Source organism: Geospiza fortis, unplaced genomic scaffold (assembly GCF_000277835.1).
Source record: "Geospiza fortis unplaced genomic scaffold, GeoFor_1.0 scaffold1212, whole genome shotgun sequence".
In the NCBI taxonomy this organism is placed as follows: domain Eukaryota; kingdom Metazoa; phylum Chordata; class Aves; order Passeriformes; family Thraupidae; genus Geospiza; species Geospiza fortis.
In genome coordinates, this window is record NW_005054626.1 from 65,316 (window position 1) to 79,830 (window position 14,515).

A 14,515-nucleotide genomic window follows, 5' to 3' on the forward strand; every position below is an offset into this window, starting at 1 on the left:
CCGCCATCCCCGGCTGCCCGCAGTGACCCAGGGCCGGGCCGGTTCCGCCCAGAGCCGGGGCCAGCCCTGGCTGAGCCCGGCTGCGCCAGCCGCAGCTGCGCCCCTCTCTGCTCAGGCTCCTTTCTGATGTGTTTACAAGGCAGAAGAAAGCTCAGCTGGACTGCCGTGTTTCCAGAAAGGGATGTGGAACTGGCAGATTGAGAGAAGGTTCTTAAATTAGGCATGCTATTATCTTAAGACACTGTTTACAGGGTGTCACAGGAAGTGCCGGTTTCACGGTTCTTCTTTATAGAACCAATATGCTCTAAATTTGACATCTGGTTTGTTTTTTGTTGGTTTTTTTTTGGTTATGCTGGAGGAAATCAGCTGGTTGTTAGGGTTAGAAGGAGCCCAGGACATGTACCCCATGGATCTGTCCTCAGATTCTCAGTGGCACAGATTTCTGCAACTGTTCTCACCCTCTGAGCACAGGGAGTGCAAATGAACAGTGGGGAGAAAATGTTTAAAGCATCTAGGGTTTTATACTAGATAAACTATATAAATAGTTTATATAGTTTATAGTGAAGGTTACAAATATAGTAGATCAGTCCGTTCACCAGCCCCTCCAGAACGGAGTCCTGCAGCTATCCTTATCCCCAGTTAGACTAAAAAGCATTTAATTCAGTCACTGCCCGGAGGAAGATGATGGAATTGTAAAGCTTTTGGTGGCACACAAATGCAGTGATGCCGTTAAGTTTTGGCCTGTGTTTACCAAAGTAGGTGTCAAAGTCCTCTGTTGGTTTTTTCTTGTAAATTATCTTTGGTGAGTATTAAGGTGAGAAAGTTGCAGAAAACAGAAATGAAGGCTGGCATTTGTTAGGAAAAGAGAGGCATTAGCAGTTCCATAGCCATACCCTGCAGCGGTGTTTATTTCCTTGATACTGTCACGCCTTTCCCTGTCACGTCTGGCTAAGGAGCTGAAGAGCAAACTCAGGTTTTCTGTTTGAGCTGGCGGTGCCTCTCCCACGCTTCCTGCCGAGTGAGGAGTGGGGCTTCTCCTTTAAGGTGGAAACCTGCCTCTGTTTAACTGCCGGGCACACAGAGAGTGACAAATGTGTCCCTGGTGCCAGGGGCTGCAGGAGTGCCCCAGGAAACCAGCCTGACTTCCCAGGTGTGCTTTTTCTGTTGTTACTGCTTACACCTGGGTGTTCCAGGATTAGTAGCCTGGCTGTAACAAAACCTGAATTATTTCTAAGTGTTTTACAAAGAAACAAGGCAGGGAGTTCAAGGTCTTGAAGCTTTCTTTTTGTTTGGGCTGTTCTGTACTTCCACTTAGAAAAAAATGAGGAATGCAGATATTGAAGAAGAGTATTTTAAGTGTTACTTCAGGGAAATTAATCCAACACTTGCTGTTTGACCTTACAGATACTTTTGTCAGCTGCTGGGTCAGGGACACAGCCTGAAAATGAAAGCATTTCCTTGGAGGGTTTTTTTTGTTTGGTCAGTTAAGATGAGGAGTATATGTCAAGTTTAAATCAGAGTTTTCCAGTTTGATTGAGATTTCAGAGCAGCCCGTCTAACTGGGTTAGCTTTGCTCAGCATGCTCTTGGAATCAGGAAATAAGGAAGCATTTCCTTGCACTTTTTTGATCTCCCTTGCACACTCTGCTTGCACTTCTTGCCTCACAAAAGCAGGCCCGGTAGTTGTCTGCTGCTTTGAGTTCCTTAGGGGTTTATGCTGCTCAAGACAGTGTTGTTTTCTGTTTAGCAAATGGTGCAGGAATGAGATAGTTCCTGTTGTTGTAATATTTTACAGGCTCATCTTTAGACATTCCTTAAAAACAAAGTGTCTACAAAAGCTTGTCCCCCCTCCCCAGTGGCCTGAACTTCATTTTTAGTCTGGCTAAGGGTAGTACTGCAACCCAACACTTATTTTGAGATTGAAGCAAACAATTTAAGCTTAAATGTGCCTCTGTCTATTTCAAACTTCAGATGTTCCCATTAGTTACGTAACATTTCTGAAACATTTGGAACCCAAGGATTTTAGGTCTCACTTTCTTTTGATGTGGAGTGTTGTTGGGTTTTTTTTGGATAAGGGAAAAGATGCCTGTTGGAATACTGAAGGTTAAGGTGCTGCAAATAACTTTTTTTTTTAAATTATTTATGAAACTTGATGCCTTCCTTGCACCTTGCAGCTGTGTTCTTTCAAGTGTCTCATGTGGATTTCCACACACTGCTGGAGCTGACTAAACTTCATATAGAAAGGGATCAGCTTTGTGGAATGTCTGCAGGCTGTCTTCATTTACAGAAATGTTCTAGTACATGCTGTTTGAAATTGTGGCATGCTGCTTTCTCTAAAAGCCATCCTGCCTGGCTGGCTGAATCCTAGAGTGCAGACTGTAGTGCCTGAAAGTTGGTCTTGTTAATCACTCAAAAGTGGTGGTAATCACTCAATGCATAGTGATTAAAGTCCTATTGATAAAATAATTACTTGTTCTTTGAGTGATAGAAAAAGTCTGGCAAACAGAACAAAAACGTTTTATAACTGTTATATCACTGTAAGAAAAGATATTTATAAAATGCTGGAACCAAGATTTTACATAATGATAGGCAAGGACATTCCTAAGTCCAAGTCCATAAATCATGGTTAGTAATAACAAAAGTCTTTTTCTTTTGATGAATTACCTCCTGTGAGCTAATTAATTGCCTTTAATGCCTACGTTATGCTGTCATTTCATAGTGTTTTACATAAAGTGTTTTTTCCTCTATGCCACAGTTTTTCTCCCTCAGTATAACTTTCAGAAAGTAGCAGGAGAGAAGAACAGTTGCAAACACGTTCCTTTTACAACAAATACTTCTTTATTTGAAGAGGTATTTAAGTTAAGAAGTACCATTGCACTTTTTCTTTTACAGGCTTTTTCAGCCCATATGTTATTAAGATTATTGGCTTTGGTTCAGGCCTCATGGCTGTGAACTGCATTCCTTTCAGAATGGCCCAAAATATATTTTATGTCATGATCTGGCCAAATTGCCACTAATACAGAACTGTGTCTTGTTAAGTGTCCTGTCTCCTGACTGGGGATTTAAGGCCTTTGCTGCACAGATAAAAGCAGACCTATTGGAAGCAATATTCTTTGATATCCAGAGGAAAATGTAGCTCACTGTCAACTCCTTTGACACTCATAACCTGCAGCAAATGGGAACGCTACATTCCCAAAAAAAGAGGGATTCCTCATTTTCTGAAAATTGTGTAGAGAAACATTTGAATGGGGCAGTTTATCCTGCCTGCTCTGTCCATGAATATCACTTTAAATTGAAATGCACTGCCACAGAGATGTTGCTTTTGGCAGAAACTGCCTGGATTAAGTTGCAAGGCTGTTTCAGTAAATGTTTTTAGGAGCAAGTGTTGTGATTTGCCAGCCTCCAGGAATGTATGTTATTGTTTGCCTTTTGAGATGACAGGACTCAGACACAGTTGGTTAAGAGTCATTTAGCACAGTCTTCAGGTCCAGTTTCACTGCTGGGACATTTTATGGAATTTTACTGCAAAAGTGACATTTCTGTTTTTGCAAAGGAAGGTGTCAGCTGGAGGATGCACTTAGTCATTATTTATGCTGCTCCACAAGCAAAAGCACACCTGAACTGTGGTACTTTAGAAGAATCAGGAAAGTACTTAATAAATTATGTAGGAAGTAAGGGAGGGAGAAATTATGTACTGTGTCTTGGGGCCATCTGTTAAGCATTAACCTTTGATAAAGAATATGTTGATCAATGCAGGAACAGCCACACTGGCCCATTTGATAATGGTCATTTACTGTGCTCTTTGGCCAACCTGCCACTCACATCTTCAGCATTTTCTGTGTCCCTGTAGCTCAAAATTTGCTTTCTGTAAGCCTGAGCAAACACCCCAGAATGATCTTCCAGGGCACCTCGTGGAACAGGTTTCCTCTTACATCCAGTTGAAACCCTCCTTGTCCCAGATTTTTTTGGGGGTCTCTCACTGTCCTTTATGTGCCACCATGAGGAGTGTGGCTCTCCAAAAGGTTCCAAGCTGAGATCAAAATAACCAGCTTTACTGAGTAAATGAGTATTCAGTAGTGAAACAATTAATGTTTGTGATTAAATGAGTACTCAGTGGTGAAACAATTAGTGAAACAATGAGAAAGGTGGCTCCTTTATTCTGCCATATTCCTTCTGAACAAGGAGTATTTATTCCCTGTTCTCTTCCTAGCAGTGGTCTCCCTGCCACCAATCTCTGATTTCATAGGTGTTTCTAATTAGTAGTTTCAAATGAATTCAGCACAATTCTCCAGCAATCCCAACTTCTTCCTGCCTTTCTTACACCAAAGGAGCTGCCAAAGTAATTACAAAATCAGGAGCAGCTTTAAAAGGTTACTGAGTTACAGACGTGGCTGCCATCATGTTATTTACAAAGCTGAAGCATTTAAATTAAGGAAATAAGTAATTAAATATTAATTATTATTATTAAGTAATAATTAAACATAATTTATTATTAGTATTAATTATTTATTATTAAAATAATAAAATTTATTTGTTAAATTTTATTTAAAATATTTGTTTTCATGAATAATGTTCAAAATTAATAATTATGTAATTTACAACATACATCATACACTTGTACAATACAAAAGAATACATGAGCATATCTTTTTTTGTAACCTGTGGCTAGTACAGTTCTTTTGGTATTTAACTTTTAACTTAAACTGAGGGACTTTGAAATGAGAAATACTAAGACTACATTTTTTTTTCCAAAGAGCTTTCAATTGTTATTTTTTATCAAGAGTTACTTGCTCTTGTGCTTGAAATACAGTTTAACAGAAATACTATATAAAACTTTTACTGTGCACAGTCTGGTTAAAGTTATAGTTGTCATTGGTATTTTTTTATAGTTGTCATGGTTCTTTTTCAGTAGAATTCTGTGAAATTTATCTCTGTAGACATGCTGGAGAAAATAGTGTTTACTTAGGATCAGAACTGATATTTTTGTAATTACTCAAATTATATTTTTAACCGTGTATCAGACTGATTAATGTTACATGAAATTATTTTTCTTTGAATTTTCTAAAGATGCTGTCAAACAAAGTAGCTGTATTTTCCCTTTAGAAATACAACTTGCTTTTCATTAAGTGATCTGGTTCATAATACCTCCTTGCTGTGTCTATAGTGTGTATTCTTAATGCTAGAAGACATTATTCAAATTAAAAATTATGTGCCCAAACGAGGTTTTCAAGCTTCCAAACTGGAGGGGGGATTGTTGTTAGCTCAGTCACTCTGCACTTTTATTTACACCACAGGAAAAGTGTAAGCCAAAACAATTTTATTTCTTAATTCAAGTGTTTCCAATTTGTCTGTGCGCACAGAATCCCTCGGGCCCTTCCCAAGAGTTGGGTAATCATCTTGAGCCTTTTCTAGCACTTGACCTAATCAGGTGCTGAGATTTAACCAGCACAAAGGGCTGGTGGGAGACCCGAGTGCAGAGATCACCATAAACCTGCCCCCAGTTTCTGGTCCCTGCTAATTGCTGCTGACTGCTCTGAGCCATTATCTGTTTCATTAATAATCGTTGCTTTGTGCTTTTCTGAGTCCATTACAGTCCTTCCCCTGCTCTGAGAATTCCTTTTTGCTGGGATTGATTCCCTCTCAGCTGTACATATATCAGCTGGATCTGAGTGCTTGCTTAGCACAGGAAATGAGATCTTATCAGCACAGCCTTTTCCAAAGGGAAAGTTGCTGCTCAAAAATGCAGCACAGTCAGAAGAGACAAAGAAAACGCTACTGTGCAAAAGAAATAAAAGCAAAAGTGGTTCCATATTGTTTGGTATAAAATAGCTCTGGCACATTGTGTTAAGTTGTTGATAACACTTCAGAATAAGGAGGTTCAGAGGGAGGGGAAACCACAAATAAAAGGTCCATGCAATGGGAGGACTCAAAACCCCACTAGTACTTGCTTATGTCCTGTTTCAGTGGAGATGCAGAATACAAGGAATGGTACAAAAAGACAGGCAGTGCTCTCCCATTTATCAGTTGGGATAGAGACATGAAAGTGCAGCAGAGCATAAATTCATAGCAGGAAGTTCTTTCATTTCAGTGTGACTGTATATTGAAGCCAAGAGCTTTGGAAGATCCTTCAGAAAGGATTTTAGATTTATACTGAGGGGAAGGACATCCACAGTTACTTTAGATTAGAAGATCCTGGACTATAAGCCATCATTTTCCAGGACATCAGACAACCTAAAAAACAATGGGATTTATGAAGAACTTCCCTATGAGCAGCATGCTGTGTTTGTCCACTCTGAATTATTTAGTCTCTTCCTCTGGAACATCTAGTACTGGGAGCTCCAACTCTGATACCAAACTCATAATTCTTATGCTGCTGGATTTAGGAAAAAGTATTTAAGAATTTCTTCCTGCCCAGTTGTAATGTGTGTTTTACCACCCAGAAAAGGGCAGGTGATGACACTGACAGATCCTTCACTGGCTTTGTTGAGACCTAGGATTGCTGGCATATTGTTTACACACTCTTTTATATATATTCTTTTCATTGTCTGATATTTCATTCTAAAGCAGCCTCAGTGCTCTCAGATTATGTGACCACATCCTGCTCCCTTTGTTCCTGCCCTGCACAACTGGCAGAGCCACAGGTGGTGTGGTGGCCAAAACCCACCTGCAGTGTCAGTGACACAGCAGGTGACCTTGGCTGCAGGCTGGCACCCTGTTCTGCTGCCAGGGGTGACAAAGGGCTGGGCACACCTGAGAGTTCCAAAATCTGCCACAGGAAGAGCTTGCTGGCAGGAAACCAGGGTCCCAAGTGATGCAGGTACAAACTCTGAGCAGCCAGGTTCTCAGCATAGATTACATATACATATATATATATATATGTAGTTATTGTATATATGCATATATATATATATGTGTGTAGTTGTTATATATATATGTCTGTATCAAGGTTCTCAAGCATATGTTCTCATCCTTAGATCATGTACAACAGGCTAGATAAACATAGGGCTAGAATGCATTGCATAGACAGGAGATTTGGATCAAGTCCTGTCCCTTGGCTGAGGAGAGCAGCTGCTGTGTGTCACTGTGTGTCACTGTAGCAGTGTATCTGAACCACTTAGACTGCAGTGTGCACCAGCCATCCCCCTTGTAACTGTTCTTACCGGAATTTTCTCAGGGCCCTCTGGAATTCATCAAGGTTATTAGGACATAAACTGTGCTAAAATAATAGAAAAGAAGCTGAGAAACTGAATTCCAAGACCACAAGAAAGAGCAGAGCGCTGTGAGCCAGGAGGAGTGGTTCAGGGTGTCCCTGTGTGTCACTGTGTCATTGTGTGTCCCTGTGTGTGACCCTGGTATGTCCCCTCAGCTGCAGATCTGGGACACGGCGGGCCAGGAGCGCTTCAGGACCATCACGCAGAGTTATTACCGCAGCGCCAACGGGGCCATCCTGGCCTACGACATCAGCAAGAGGGGCTCCTTCCTGTCCATCCCTCGCTGGATCGAGGATGTCAGGAAGTATGCTGGCTCCAACATCGTGCAGCTGCTCATTGGTGAGTTGGGAATGCCACTGCTTGTGCAATGTGGCCTCACGTTTTGGTTCTGCTTGGATTAAGGTGTGTGCAATAACCCAGCTGGAAATTTCACCAAAAGAGCTGATTCACTGGAGCAGGGGTGTTTTGTTTTGGTTGACTTCTGTTAAGGAGTAGACAGCTTTGAATCCTTTGCATCTCGTTTAATGGAGGACTGGGGTGCCCAGGATTTCCCAGTTCCGAAGCACAGCTGCTGTGGACTTCCCTTCCCTTCCCTTCCCTTCCCTTCCCTTCCCTTCCCTTCCCTTCCCTTCCCTTCCCTTCCCTTCTTGGTGACTTGGAGCACACACAGCACCGCTGCTGTGCCCTTCCCTTCCCTTCCCTTCCCTTCCCTTCCCTTCCCTTCCCTTCCCTTCCCCCATCCTAGCAAGCTGATGTGTTTTGGTGACTTGGAGCACACACCCACTTGAGCAGACAGGGAATTTTGGAAGGACTTTGGGGCAATCAGAGTTTGTCAGTTCTTTGCTAGAAGTTCTGCTTTCCAGCCCAAAAAGTTTTGGGCTGAGTTTTGGACTCAGATGTGGCTCTTGGGGCCTGCAGAGCTGCTAATGCAAGAGCAGTACCATTCTGGATTTCCCTAGGAATCAGCAGACAGCTGCTGTTTTCACAGAATGGTTTTGACTTCAATTTCTAGCCTGTTCCCTTCTGTTAGGGTCTACAGGCACCACTCTTGAGTTACTTTTCCTGTTCTTTATGGGTAACACAGAAATACAGGTTGGAAAGGGCTGGGGAGGTTATCCAGTCCAGGCTCCTGCTCACAGCCAGGCCAGAGTCAGGCTGGTCAGGGCCTTTTCAGTCACATTTTGAAAATCTACAGAATGGAAATTCTTCAACTTCTTAGGCAACCTGAGCCCCTCCTGCCAAGCCCTTCCTGTGACACAAACAAGCAGTTACAAATCCCTGTGTTGTTCCCTTTCCTTCCAGGAAACAAGTCTGACCTAAGTGACCTTAGAGAGGTTCAGCTGGAAGAAGCGCAGAGCCTGGCTGAACACTATGACAACATCATCTGTGCCATAGAGACCTCAGCAAAGGACTCCAGCAACGTGGAGGAGGCCTTTGTGAAGATGGCCACAGAGCTGATGATGAGGCATGGAGGGCCCATGTTCAGTGAGAAGAACACTGACAGCATCAAGCTTGACAGCAAAGACGTTGTGGAAGGCTGGGGGTGTGGTTGCTGATAAGAGGTAGCTGATATCCCTGACTTTACTGGAGTTTAGATGGTGCTTCACCCTAATGCTGAGTAGCATGGTAGCCATATCCTCCTCCTCCTCCTGTGAAACCAGCAATTTTGTAGAAATTAGACACAATCCTGTTTGCTTTGGTGTCTTATTTGTAAAAAGGGACTTTGGAGAGGTGGTCCTAAAAGTCAAACCCTCTGAAAAACTTACTCAACATTTGTCCCCACGGTTTTATTTTCTGTAACCTTCATACGAGTTACAAAAATGGAGGAAATGACTTTGAACTTGGTGTTTTGGGGTGGGAACACATTTGGCTGGGGAAGAGACTGATGCACACCCAAAGGTCTGAGCATTTAGCATGGCACTGTGGCAAAGGAGGTCACTTTTGGAGCAGGCAGTCTTGACAGTATCTCTCCAAATGCTCAGCACTCCAGCAGTGACCAGGCAGTGGCAGTGATAATGGTATTTCAAGGGCCAGAACAGCCAAGATTTTGATTTCAGGACCAAATAGCAGTCTATGGATTGCTGGTTGCTGTTGGAGCAGGCCCAGGTGGGGGAGCTCCTCTCAGGTTTTGTTACCATTTGAAGTTTTAACAGAAAGCAGAACCAGCCTGAGCACTGTCGCTGGACCAGGGGGGTGATTTAAAGCAGCCTTGAGGAGAGGGAAGATGCATTTCATTTGCCTGTTGTTTGCACAGTGATAGCTCCTCTTTCCAGGTGGGAGCATCACTGAGATTTTGCCCTCAGGTCTCATCATTTCATTGCACAACTCAAGCCCTGCACCACTGGAAACAGGAGCTGAGAAGCCTTGACCTGGCTGTAGCCAAGCTCTCTTGCCATGTGCCTGATGGTCAAACACAGGCCTCATTCTGTCAGGCATTTGGTGTTACATTGCCAGAGTGCATCAGTGGCATAAGTGGATTTGATTTCTTTATTGGTTTTGTTTTTTAAACCATCTCTTTAAATACTGCATGGGCATATAATGGGAAAGAAGACCTCAGAATAGCTGAGAACTGCATGAGTGCAGAGAGACCAGTGTCTTTTTGAGTGATTCCCTCCCAGCTTTGTACCCAAATGTTCCCCTCTCCCTATCACAAGTTACCACTTGCTACTCATTTCTTCAGAACACTCAGCAGGAAAAATCTTTCATAGTGGATCAGAAGTCTACATAAAGTAAAATAGATTTCATAATGCAGCTCTTTCAGCTGCAGCTCTGTAGAGTCCCTTGTAGATGTAGCTGAGGTACTGATGGATTCCTCTGCAGTTACACTCTCAGGCACCTTACAAAAGTGGATTTGCAAAGAGAGCAGGAGCAGCAATATTTTAAATTCTGCAGATAAAGCAGAGGTGTTCAGGTATGGCAAGGGAATTTTGCAATCCTGATAATTGGAAGGAGTCACTTTTCCAGAAGCACCATTTGAAGGCAATGTCTTGTCTCTTTGAAAAAATCCAGGTCAGAAAGGACTTGAATTGTTTTGCTATGAGGGCTGCACCAGTTCAGTCATCCAACATATCCAGTGTCATGAAAATTAGGAAGATTTAGGAAAGGGCTAATGGATACCAATTTTAATCCTATTCATCTTCCTGTAGCAAATATTGAACCAATCTCTGTTCTTTCTGGTTTTTTAAACTGTGAGGTAGATAACTGAGGAGTAATGTGTGCTTTGTAGCCTGTTTGCTTCTATATAAGGGGTTAGTTTTTAAATTTTATAGTTGTGAGAATGAAAAGGCCTTAAATTTTTCAACTAGTATAGTTTTCACAATTCTGGTATTTTCTGCAGAAGGGCAGGCTGAGCTGCAGTACTTGGTAGTGCTTTTGGATGGTTTTCCAGGATATTCCTGCTTCCAAAGATAGTAGGCAATAAATACCCAGTTAGGCAGTTGGGAATTTGAAATTGGGAATGGGAATGAAAATGGGAATTTTCCAAACCCTGGAGCTGTTGGTGTATTCCCTGTGTTCTGCTCTCAGGAGAAACTGTGAAGTCAGTCAAGCTACAGCTGGGTGCTGGTGGCTGCTTTTCCTGCTGGTGAGGCCCTCCAGGCACAGAATATTTGCAGACATTTGATTTTCCCATTGCAGTTTGTACGTGTGGGTCGTGGTCCTGCAGTTCTGCTGCAGCAGGGACCCCCAGATGAGCTCAGCCCCACTTCCTGCAGCATTAGTGCCAAATCTTTCACTGCTGAGAAAAACCCATTTGCATTTGAGAACAGTATTGCTACTTCTCAGACTGAAATCCATAGTTTACATAGCAACTCATCTTAAAACTGGAACAAGAAGCAAAATGAACATAAATCCTGCTTCCAGTGCAGCCAGTGAGTGATTGTGATTTTACAGTAGATGAAGAACTGAGGAATTATTGATCCATTCTCTTCGTTTTGAGGTTTGTTTAGTGAATAAGTAGAATTAGACCAGGCACTACAATTTTCATTACAATTTGCCTGGATTTATCTCTTAAACTAGGCTTGAAGGGTGAGGCTCTGTCTGCAGGTGAGTCTGGTTCAGTCAGAAAATGTGCAATACAGCAACAGTGATTTGTTTGCTGTACTTTAAATGAAGGCACCAATTCCAATTAGTTTTCAGTTTCCTGCAGAAAACTAAAACCTTGGCTTTAAATCAGTTTTGTCTTTTAACTCTTGGCTCTTTTGTCTTGTAACAAATGGAGTACAAGTTTGCATGCCCTCTTAACTGAACAAAAGAAATAGAAGACGGCTTAGTTTATTTTTAATTTTTTTTTTCAGAAGAAACCTGACAACCTGGTTTATTTTTTACATTAGCAGCTGGTGGTGCTTGGGCTGTCAGGAGTTAAAGTTTATTTTGATTACCAAACCCTTCCTTTGTTCACTGCCCACCAGCCTGGGAGCTCCTTGACCAGAAATACACAGAAAATGTGGAGATTTTCACTGCTCTGCTGAAGGTTTTATCAAACCTGGGGCTCTCACCCAGCTATGGAATTCAGGAATTAGGTTGGTTTAACTCCATTAATCCTATTGAAACCAAAAGCCTACCTGGGTGGAGAGAGTGAGGAGCAATAAACCTGAGATTTATGGGTAAAAAGCTGAGTTTCACCTCTCAGGGTATAAATGGGCACTGGTGTACATCAAGTGAATAATTCAGTAGTGCTTGTTCAGAGTTCACAGCATCAACATTTGCCAGGAAATCTCTTTACTGCCAGTTGAACATTAACAAGGCTATGGTGCAGTAATTGCTTTTAAGCAGATCCCCTTGGCTGATCATGTATTTGCATTAGTATTTATCATTTCTTTTTGGCAGTACCAAAGTGTGCAAAAATATTACAAAAGCACAGGAGGGGACATTGATCTCTGCCTTGTAGCACTTGGGAGTGGAATGCAGAGGCAGATACTGAAATGAAATCATCAGCAGAATGTAGTTCCCAGGAGCCTTTGTTACCCTTTGTATTGATTTTAAGCTAATTTTATCTCCAGTTTCTCATCCAGTCCATCATCATGGATGGAACTTGTACAAATATTTATAATTACATCAATATAAAACCAAATGCCAGCCCAGAAACCTGCCAATGTTTGCTTAGCAAAACAAAATTTGAGAAAAATGAAAATACTGAAGAACAGAGGAGAAGTCCTGATGATTTTCTTGCTCTCACTGTACTGGCAAGCAGGTTTTTCAGGGGGAAAAATCCAAATTAAGCCCAGCTAAAACCGCTAATAGCTCTCCTGTTAGTTAGCTAATGCTGATAGATTTCCAAGAACTTCACCAAAAGTGGAACTTTTGCTCCTTTTGGGTGCCTGGGCTGTCATACGTGACAGCAAGGGTTTGGGAGATTGTCCTTTGGACATGGCATGCAAACTTGTCCTGAAAAGTTGAAGACATTTTTTAAAAGTGAGCCAGGAGCTGAAAAGGTCCTGACCTTCAAAGGAGCTGAATTCACACAGACAGAAAGCTGCAGGCAGATGCCTCCCAACGTCTTCAAAAGCATCTCGGTACCTTTGCAAATAAAGCACAAAACTTGTGGGGAAGTGGTTTTGCACTATAGGGAAATAATTATCAGAGAAAAAAAAATCATTAATGTGAAAGGCAGAGCATCTTGATTATTCTGCATTTTTCATGTTCATTTCCTAGTTCAATGCTGTGCATAAGTAAGATTTTTCCCTTTATAAATGATATTAAAATAGATAAAGTGTGAAAAGTAGTTTGATACTTGACAAAATAAATGCTTTCTTAGGAGAGTGATAATGTTGATGAGGAGAATAACTTTGCTGATAGGGTTTGGTGGTGCAGTGTCAGGGATTCCCCACAGAGTTGTGTTGGAATGATGTGAGACACAAAAACCATTCCCAAAACAGGGGAAGCCACTGGGGGACACCAGACCCTGTCCTGCCTGCCAGACAGAAAATAGATGCAGGCTGGTACTGAGCTGAAAGTGAATTTAGTTCTTTGTAACTGTTTTTAAAGATTTCTGTTTCAGATTTCTGATAGGCAGATGTGCTCTGTGCTGTCAGGCAGATTTTCCCTCTGCTGTGCCTCACTCGCTGAGATCTGCCAGGTAAAAACCCCACAAGTGCAGAGAAGGGAGCATCCCAGCCAGTCTGGCTCACACACACCTCTGGGGGGGAAGGAAAAAATCTCTAATTCATATTGAATTCATTCACTGCATTCCAAAATTATTTCAGGGGTTTGGGTGATAACATTGTTAAAATGGTTCTGCATTTTCTAGGACAAATCTGTTGCTTTTCGAGGTTTTTTCGAGAGATGCAGGCTGTACATTTCTAATCATCAGTAACTGTTTTGCTTTTAAACTTTCTTATCTCAATACTGGCTAAATGATTTGGAATTTGAGGAGACAAGGGAGCAAGCTTGCATACTACAGTAATTTTTTATACTTTACCTTCATCTATTTATGAATTTATTATGAGAAGTATTTTTAAACATGAAACCTGCTTTTGTTGTGAATTTTAGCAAAGTAGTGGATACATTGTACTGTGTATCATTAAAAAAGGTTTAATTAAAGTAAACATTTGGCAATTAATACCTTTTGTTGTTATTTTATGCATGTACCTTGTGGTATATGGTGAGAAACAAAATCAATTTTAGGAAATTATGTATTCTGTCCTGCAGTGATGTATGGTCTGCTTTTACCAAGATATGACCAAATGTAACAAATGGTGCTGAACTAACTTCCTCTTACCCTCCAAATATCCATCACCTCCAGCAATGCGTGCACTTCCAATTGTTCCACTTAGCAAACTCTCCAGCAGAGCTGTCTGGAAGATGAGGAATGAAACCCCAAATGCTCAGTGTTGGAGAAGTGCAGATAACCCTCGCAGTGCTTGCAATTAACTGTGAACAATGCTGTACCTCCCCAGGGGAATGTTTAGATCCTGGACTTGATTGAAGTAAATTAAACAAAGCAACACCCCTTGCTCTTTGCTTGGCTCTTTAATTTGAGCGTCAGCAGATGGGAGTTGGTGATCCACAGGAGGCAAATACTGAATTTCTTGGTTTGCACTGTCTGCTGCTTCCATGACAGCCTCAGGTGCCAAAGGAGGAGTTGTCAGTGCAATGGCCAGGCTCCAGAGCTGGCTCCTCAGGGTGCTGCTGCAGCTGGATTTGTCACTGAATTCTCCTTAAGGACACATTTTTACTGTGACTGCCCTGGCAGGGTGTGCTGGAGGGAATCAGTGAGAGAGGGAAACAGTGCAGGTGTCATGAGTAACATCTGCTCCTGGGAGGGACTGACCTGCATTTCCTCATCTTCTACACATTAAACTGGAG

General features: G+C 41.9%; 1 protein-coding gene across 1 annotated transcript in view; it reads left to right on the forward strand.

Annotated features, from left to right (window-relative positions):
* RAB43 (RAB43, member RAS oncogene family) overlaps window positions 1–13,769 on the forward strand; it is a 14,515-nt gene extending 746 nt beyond the window's left edge. The window contains exons 2-3 of the mRNA XM_005430417.3: window positions 7,366–7,549; window positions 8,513–13,769. Coding sequence (XP_005430474.2) covers window positions 7,366–7,549; window positions 8,513–8,766 — 438 coding nt within the window. The 3' untranslated portion in view covers window positions 8,767–13,769. The remainder of the gene's footprint in view (window positions 1–7,365; window positions 7,550–8,512) is intronic.
* The last annotated feature ends 746 nt before the right edge of the window (window positions 13,770–14,515 follow it).